The 9,098-nt window shown below is 40.0% G+C and overlaps 1 protein-coding gene across 1 annotated transcript; it reads left to right on the top strand.

Moving 5' to 3' along the window:
* Positions 1–474: 474 nt before the first annotated feature.
* Positions 475–7,693, top strand: LOC132056133 (uncharacterized). The gene is made up of 4 exons (XM_059448215.1): positions 475–854; positions 4,785–5,344; positions 6,120–7,031; positions 7,194–7,693. Exons 1-4 carry the CDS (start codon positions 690–692, stop codon positions 7,441–7,443), a joined length of 1,887 nt encoding a protein of 628 aa, XP_059304198.1. The 5' UTR covers positions 475–689; the 3' UTR covers positions 7,444–7,693.
* The last annotated feature ends 1,405 nt before the right edge of the window (positions 7,694–9,098 follow it).

Below are 9,098 nucleotides of genomic sequence, written 5' to 3'. Positions count from 1 at the left end.
CAGTTTTGTTATTTAATTTTTTAAGTGGTGGTTTTTCACTTGTATAAAACAATAACACTTTTCTTCCTATTTGATGTGTATAATTAAAATGGGTGGATTTTTCACGTAAGATGCGATTGACATCCACACGCAAGGCTAAAAAAATGAGACTTACCATATATATGTTATGTGAGTTGGATTGTGTACGATTGATGATAGGCGCCAAGTTTAAGGGTTGATATAAAGAGCAACACTTAGTTGATGTGCCAAAATAAAAAAAGATCAAATTTAGGAGGTCGCATATGCATTAAGCCTTATATAAGTATTGAGATTTTATTACTTAACACTTAATAAGAATAAATATAAAAAAAAAAATTAATTCTTTCTTAATTTAATAAGCCATAAGTGAATACCTCTTTTTAAATTAAAAAATAAATATTAAGTGAATACTCTTTTTAAATGAGATGGTGTACCGCTTAAGAACACTTATTCCCCTTAACCCCTATGTGAAAAAAGAAAAAAAAACCTAGCCGACTCGCATCAAGTCTTTTTTGTTTTCAACTTACATCAATTCTTTTGCACTTGGCATTAGTATTTAAACCTTGGATTAGATTGAAGGGGTCGAGTTGTTCCTCAGCTACAACACAGAAGAATAAAGAAGAAGATTGAGTGGCAATAGAAACCAAATTGAATCTTTGAAAAAAAAAAAAATGTCGGCTCGTTTGATGAAGAAAATCTTGAAAGAACAAGAACCTCAACAACAACAACTACTCAACAGCGAAGAAGAAGATGAATCTGAATCATCTCCTCCTTCTGCTACCTTTCGTAATCCATTCGATCTCCTTGACGACGACGAAGATGATGGTGTTGACCAGGTTTTGTGTTAATCCTATTGACGAAAATAAGGTTTTTTCTTTATTGTTGGTGATTTATTTCGTAGAATTGCTTTCTGTGAGTATTGGTTTTTCTTTTTCTTTTTCTTTTTTTTCTTACCCTTGGTCACCACATAAATCACGGAAAATAAAGCTGATAGTGCCTAGAATGTAAGTCTCCCAATGAACAAAACCCTGATAAATCTAGGGTAGATAATCTACATTAGAGGCTGACCGCGAGCTATTGCTCAGACCAAGGCAGCTGCATCTGAGGTTCATGATGTGCCACCATCTGCACCGTCTCCTATGTCCCAGTATCTGTTCCGCCATATGTGCTGCTGTCCGTGCCATATTCTATTTCTCCGTCTATGCCGCCATCGGCATTTCAATTCTCAGTGACGCCTGAGACAGGCTATTCAGTTTGAGGATGTTGGAGTCTATGATATCGAGGCAGAGTGGTCCTCAGGCTACTTCTTAGCCAGATATTGGCATCGATAGTCCAACTGTTTACATTCCAGCACCACAATCCGCTCCACTTTTTCATTCACCATCTCCTGTCCCGACAGTGGCACCTCAGTCTTTTATTAGCTAGTTGGAGAGAATGGTTCCTCGACAACTGCTACTGGATATTATGTGGAGCAGAAGATATTTAATATGAAACCTCCAGTATTTGATGGTACCTCAGCCAAGGCTAGCCCATAGGATTTTCTTGATAAGTGCCGAAAGATTTTTTCTACCACCACGGGTTTGCTCGAAACTAAGGTGGAGTTCACTACTTTCCAGCGAGCTGGGAAGGTTGAGGTTGAGTGGTCAGCTGTTCGGAGCTCTCGTCAGGCAGGTTCTCTAGGATGTTCATTGAGAAGTTCATTCCTCAGAGCAAGAGGGATGATATAAGACGACGCCAGTTTGATATGATCAGGAAGGGACATATGACCGTGGAGGAGTATGATATCGGGTTCTCAGAGTTGATTCGTTCTACCTATTCGGATATTGCTGAGAGCGAGAGGACGAGGCGTTTTGTGAATGGGCTTCGGCCTCATCTCCGCTAAGCTATTGTGGGCAAGCGCCATTCTGGTTTTTTTGAGAGAATTGTGGACACTACGATGCATGAGGAGTCTTATCGTGTGCATGATCGGGAGGAGATGAAGGCTAGAGGGCCTGAGAGGTTGGAAGCTTGAATGGTAATTCATCTAGTAGTTGAGTGGTTACGACTGTGGTTATCCTCGTCAGACTCAGCAGTCAGTGAGTGCTTTGCTTGTCCGTAAAGAACATCATCCGACTCACTAGATATGGAATATGCCACGTTATTCAGAGCCACTTTAGACTTATGCTCATGGAGCCACCCTAGGGCACTGCCTAGCATAATTACCCAACTCTCCACAAGAATGGCATGGCCTAGATCTCTCTGCTAACCAGAACCACGACCTGGGTGGCTCCTACCTCAACAAGCATAAGTCTGAGGTGGCCCCGAATAAGGTGGCCTATTCCGCTTCTAATGATGGCAAAACACACATGTATGCTCAGTCTGACGAGGATATCACACGACCTCCATATGAACTACCATTGAAGCACACGATGAGACTTTTCACATATCACAGTGTCCACAATGCTCTCAAACGAACCAAAATGGAGATTGCCTGCAACAGTTGAGCAGAGATGAGGCACAAGCCCAATCACAAAATTCCCCAACAATATCCGGATAGGCATAACGAATTAACTAAGAACCTGGTCTCATACTCCTCCACGGTCATATGTCTGTGCTTGATCCTATCAAACTGGCGCCTCATATCATCCCTCTTGCTCGGAGGAGTGAACATCCTAGAGAACTCGGTCCAAGAAATAAGAGGAAACACTTGCCGGATAAGAGCTCCGAACAGTTAACCACCAAACCTCGATCTTCCCTGAGAACTGGAATATAGTGAACTCCACATCCTTTGTCTCTTCAACCAAACCATGGTAGACAAAAAATTTCGGCACTGATCAAGAAAATCCTCTGGGCTAGCCTTGGCCGTGGTACAGTCAAACATTGGAGGTTTCATAACCTTAAAAATCTTCAGCTTCTCACAATACCCAGAAATAGCTGCCACGGAACCATCGCTCCCAACGGGCTGAATAAAAGACTGAGATGCCACTGTCGGAGATGGTGAATGAAAAAGTGGAACAGCCTGTGGTGCTGGAGTGGTAACAGCTGGATGCCAATCTTTGGCGGAGAAGTAGCCTGAGATTGAGTGTCACTCGTTAACATAGACTCAACCATCCTCATAAATTGAATAGCCGTCTCAGGCTGCACTGAGAGTGGAAAAGCCTATGGCGGCGGCATAGACGGAGAAACAGAATATGGTACGGATGGTGGCACATCATGAACCTCAGGTGCAGTTGCCTGGGTCTGAGCAACAGCTTGGGGTCGGCCTCTAGTGGTAGCTCTAGGCTAGGCGGCAGTCCTACCCTATGTTGCTCGGACTTGGTGTCAAGTGTCGGATACGGGTACGGATCCAGAGGTCGGATTCGGCATAATCTAAATTTTAAGATTCGGGGGCAAGGATACGGGTGCGGGGATTTGGCTAAAATAATTCAAAATTATAAGAAAAATAACTAAATCTATGCCTAGAAATAAAAAACAAAAATAATTTTTTAATAGTTATGTTTCATTTATAATTAAATATTATTTTTTATTTAACTTGAAACTCTTCTAGATACAATAAGTGTCCACTCTTTAAGAGCTCTCCGTTTCTTTCAATTTAGCCTCAAATTTTTTCTCAGATTGGCCCATGGATTCAGTCAAAGTATCCAATGTCGTTTGACCAGATCCGACACGAATCCGGTGTCGGTGTCGGTGTCGTGTCGTGTTGGACACTGGTGCGGCAGCAAAAGTGAAGGGTCCGAGCAACATAGGTCCTACCATCGGATCTACCCCGACAAGATGGAGTTGTAGAAGAACCACTTCCCCTCGCGGCGGTAGCAGAATGCGTGTTCGCCATCTGTGAGAAAAGAATTCAAATGTTAGAAGTCATCTAACTATATTGCACAAATAAAGAAGGGAAGGCTTTCCTAAATATTAGTAGCCTCAAATTTATAAGCATGGACATCTACATACTCATGAAGAAACTCTACCGGACATTGCTCCGCTCCATGACCGAGGACCTAAAGTGTAGGCTCTGATACCAACTTATATCTTACATGTAAGCAAAAAGTATTCCTATGCATAAGCATATTCACACATGTTAAATAAATATGAAGGGGAGCCTTGGCGTAACTGGTAAAGTTGTTTTCATGTGACCAGGAGGTCACGGGTTCGAACCGTAGAAACAGCCTCTTGCAGAAATGCAGGGTAAGGCTGCGTATAATAGACCCTTGTGGTTGGGCCCTTCCTCTGACCCTGTGCATAGCGGGAGCTTGGTACACAGGGCTGCCCTTTTACACATGTTAAATAAATATATTCCATAATTACCCGTCAATTGAATAACCATAGTTACGGTTAGAGCTCAAATTCTTCCAAAAAATTGAGGGGTTGTTACATATGTGTACTGTTCTTACTTTTTGTGTGTTTGCCTTGGGGTGCATAATCTGAGGGGATGTCATGGTAAGTTGGTGTTCTGGTTCTTCACTATAGACATGAGAACTATAGATTTGGTGCTTTTCCATGTAATTTTATATGAATATCTTAATTTTAGTAACCCTAGATTCCAATTTGATTATTTAATATTCAAACCTATCAACATTACAGAAAGAAACTAACCTTCTTGAGCCAAGGGAGGCCTTCACAACATCTAATGCCGGCTCCCAGTTCCTTTAAAAGTTTCTGACCAACCCTTCTCTGTTCCTAATATTTTTTTTTTTTCTCAAAGAGTTCTCCTTGGTTAAGTTCTCCTAGTTCATTGTTGATATTATACTTTGTTGACAGAAGCTATGCCTAATCATGGATTGTTGTTGCAGGAAGACAAGGCAGATATCAATGATAGATCCTCAATCGACAACAGCGATGAGAAGCAGTACTCCACCACAAAAACCACTCCTGAAGCATTTGTGTTGTCAGATAGCAAATTTAAGAAGAAGAAAAAGAAGAAAAACAAGGAGAAGTCACAACCAGGAGCTAAGGATAATGAGAACTCTTGGAATGAGTCATTAGAACAGTTATCAATTAAAGATGACTCTTCTCATCCTGAGCATGTTGCTTCTGATCCTGGAAAACATAATCCGACAAATTTAAATGGCAGAGGGAAGGCGGTCAAGCAGTTTACATCTTCTGTCTTACAAGTAGACCCGAAATTTCTTAATGCAGAAAATGAACTTCGAAGAATATTTGGTTCTAAAGTGGTGAATTCATTCGAAAAAGGTCATCAAACTGGAAGTTCTAGACAGTCAAGAGGTGGACGACGTGGAAGCCAGAGCCATCGAAAGACTATTCTTGTTAGTCCTTTAGAACATTGGCCAAGGTGGGATGGATCACTGTCGATGGAACTTGTGGAAACCAGAGATGGGATATCTGAGTTTAGGTAAATGTCATTGCTTTTCTTGATAGTGTTGCAATATCAATATTATATGCTCTTGCTAGTGGTACAGGGGCATGAATGCAGGATGGGGCATAGCCTTGGACGTCCAATTTAATGTGCTAGATAAAACACTATTAGAAACTTTTAGACCACATTCTAGAGTAAAGAGAACTGTAAGTATTCATCATCAACACCAATGTTTTCTTTTTTGTAATTTGTCTCTGGAAAGATCCATCTGTTGCCATACCACTTCACCTGAATGAGTACTAATTTGGCTGCATGCATAGTTTCTGTTTATCTGATCATCTTGAATATTGTTCTTGAATTAGATTTTAATGTATTATCTTACCTTATATTTTTTTAGAATATTTTCATGCTTCTTAAAATAATATCCTGCCAACAGATTGCTGAATGGCTTAAACTCATGCAAAACTGTGGAGTGCATTGAAATTCGCCATTTTTTGCTTTTAGAAACTTTCTAACAACTGAAAAGAGAGCCTATCTATGAGTGGACAATTGAAATAAATGGGCTTCAGCATCTTGGTTCTTTGGCGTTATGACTAGTTACATTTCTTGATTATCGTTTTATTCGGGGCTAATTGCTCAACTTACTTTGACTCATGAAGTTAAAAATTAGTACAAGAGCTGACACTTCAGCCTTGTATTTTTATTCATTTGATGATGATGCTTCTTTTCTTAGAAGGTGGATGTGCATCTAACAAAAGTTTGTTTTATTGCGTAAACATGTGAACTAATTTGGTTCATGTCGTGTTCCTAGGTATGTACATACATCATCATACAGCCAAGCCCAGAAAGCATTTGAAAGTGCTAAGGCAGTTCATGATTTTAATGGTATTGTGAATATTCTATTGCATCATCCGTATCATGTTGATTCACTCATTACTTTAGCCGAATATTACAAATTCAGTGGTGAACAACAAATGTCGGCTGATTGTACTGCTAGATGTCTGTATGCATTGGAATGTGCTTGGCATCCAATGTTCACTCCTTTGATGGGCCACTGTCAACTAAAGTTTAGTTGTGAAATCAACAAACCGTTGTTCTCTGCGCTTTTCGCCCACATGAAAAACATGGATAGACGTGGCTGCCATCGGTCTGCCCTTGAGCTCTGCAAATTATTGCTTCAACTAGATTCAGACGATCCAATGGGTGTCTTGTTCTGCATTGACTACTATTCTTTAAGAGCGGAGGAGTACACATGGCTTGAACAGTTCTCTGAGCAATATAAGAGTGATAATTCCTTGTGGTTATTTCCAAATTTCTCCTATTCTCTTGCTGTGTGCCGGTACTACGTCGAAAATGAGGAACATGCTAAAGAAACAGAGGTAAAAGATTTAAAAGCTTCATCAACAGATCTTATGAAGCAGGCATTGATGCTACATCCATCAGTCGTGAAAAAGTTGGTGTCGAAGGTACCCTTGAAGGATAAAGCCTGGGCTAGCATAATCAAGCACAATTTCTTTAGCTCTGATAAAACAGGGACACCTTCCTTGGATCACTTGATCAATATATATGTCGAAAGGAGCTATCTTGTATGGAGGCTTCCTGACCTCCAGAAGTTTCTTAGGGATGCTGCACTTTCGGTGATTGAGACAATGCAGAATGATGGAACTGATGCCAGAGACTGGACGTGTGTTAGAAAAGAAGCGTTTTCATCTGAGAAAAATGAGTAATTACTACCTATAACTCTGCCCTTATCATCAATGAAAAAGAAAATGATGTTGCTTGTTTACCCCATGTTGCAGTGTTTTCTTCCGTTACTACTCATTAACCGTGTACACCATTTACTTATACATGTGGGATTTAAAAATTGGCTTTGTACTTTTACCAGGTATTCTCACTTGATGGTATCAGATTTCTCTGATTCAGTTCCGACTTTGCCTGCTGATAACTTGCAAAATTTCATGGTTGACCCGAGGGGAGAGGTGCCAAATGATGCAGTACAGCCTGCAAACCACCGTGTCCAAGATCTGACAGATCGAAACGCAATTGCTGTCTTGCTTGAGTCTATGTTACCGTGGATCAACTACGGTTCAGGCCATGACCAGCACGATCATGATGAGCAGGCCAATGAAGGATAGTTTTCTTTTAGTGAGGTATTAATTTCTTCCAAATTGGTATCTGGCATTGCATCGTAAGCATCGATATCTTTTAAGTTCAACTTATGTAATGGTATGAAGTTACTTCTTCTGTCGTTATAGTCCGAAGAGTAATTCAGGGGCAAGTTCTGTATATAGCTGAATCCCCCCACCCCCAGTTATCTGCAGGTTTTAATGCTGGGAGGACACCCATTTAAATTTTCTCCGTTAATAGAATTTTACTCCGCCAGAACTTTCTTATCCTCTTCCTCCTTTTCATTCTTCTTTTTCCAATAAATCATGAGCACTACTAAAATTTGAAATAAAATATACAATGTATTGTAGAAAATTAAAGATTCATTGCTTATTTATGGTTGGAATTGGATTGGTAATGTTCCGTTGAACTTATACATCTATCCTTAACAATATGGATTGGTTTTGTTGGAGCTTTATTGGGTTTTGTCGAACTTAAAAATAAATTTTTTAAAGAAGACAATGGTCTATTAATGTTTGAAGGTTTAAGTTGAATCTGACTGTTGGAAACTGTTAGGGTTACTATTAGAAAATTATGTATCAGATTGAAGTCTCATTTTGGAGTTGGTTTGCATCAATTTTAATGCAAAATTGTGTTGGTAAATTTCTGAACACTATGTTGTGGTGATCACCAAGATTAGGCCACAAAGGCTGAGAATTTCTTGTGATTTTAAGGCAGGTCTTGGTCAAGTATCAAATAAGTAATTGTGGCGATCATCCAACAAAATCCTGATCAATCACCATAACTCATTCTGGCAACCGTCAGGGCTTTCAATTTTTGGTGGGGAGGCTATCTTCCTAAAACTTTTCACAACTGGTTTAATTTCAAATGGTGGAACCATAAAATGTTATTTGTGCAAATAACTAGTTATCGGGGTCGTTTGGTAGGAGGGATAGGATTATTAGTCTCAATGGCATAGGAATTATCTCATGTTTGGTTGGTGGGATAACTCTTTTGGTATCCCACCCAATCTCATCTATATGGAATAAAAGGTAGGATGAGTTCTCCCGTACTATCTCACCCAGTCCCATCTATGTGGGATAACTTATTCCTCCAACCAAATGACTGTTTAGAGTATTTAAGGGTAGAATTCTGGTACTGCTTTGAGGCTTTAGCTCTATAAGGAGTAATAGTGCATGAAAGCATTGGGGGGTAGAACTGGAAAATCCCCAGTTTGGGTGCGAGATATGGAGCACAAAGCTTACCCACATTTCAGAATCTCTTGGCCTGCTTTAGGAGATCTGTGAAGAAATCGAGTATCATTTTTTTGCGTGGATTGGCCTTCTTTTGGGGTGGTCTTTAATTTTTGTCCCGTAAATTGGTGGTCTTTAATTTTTGCTCTTCGCCTAATACCCTGAGGTTGTGAGTTCGAGCCCCAGCTCAGTAAAAAAAAAAGAAGGAATTTCGCAAGGTAGAGGCTTGGATTCGCAAAGCAGAATTTTGTCTTCAAAACTCTGTCTTAAGGCAGAATATGCCTTCAGTACTCCAGAATTTTGCCTTAAGGTAAAATTTTGCCTTAAGACAGAGTTTTGCCCAAAAATCTACTTTAAGGTAGAGTTTGAAACTCTGCCTTGCGAATTTATTTTAAATTTTTGACTGAGCGGGGATTCGAACCAGAAACCAA

Source organism: Lycium ferocissimum, chromosome 1 (assembly GCF_029784015.1).
Source record: "Lycium ferocissimum isolate CSIRO_LF1 chromosome 1, AGI_CSIRO_Lferr_CH_V1, whole genome shotgun sequence".
NCBI classification, from domain to species: Eukaryota; Viridiplantae; Streptophyta; class Magnoliopsida; order Solanales; family Solanaceae; genus Lycium; species Lycium ferocissimum.
This window is presented reverse-complemented; position numbering and strand designations above follow the sequence as displayed.

Coding starts and splice junctions, on each gene's coding strand:
- LOC132056133 (XM_059448215.1), top strand. CDS start 690: ATGTCGGCTCGTTTGATGAAGAAAATCTTGAAAGAACAAGAACCTCAA. Junction 855..4,784: donor AAGATGATGGTGTTGACCAG/GTTTTGTGTTAA, acceptor TTGTTGTTGCAG/GAAGACAAGGCAGATATCAA. Junction 7,032..7,193: donor TTTTCATCTGAGAAAAATGA/GTAATTACTACC, acceptor TACTTTTACCAG/GTATTCTCACTTGATGGTAT.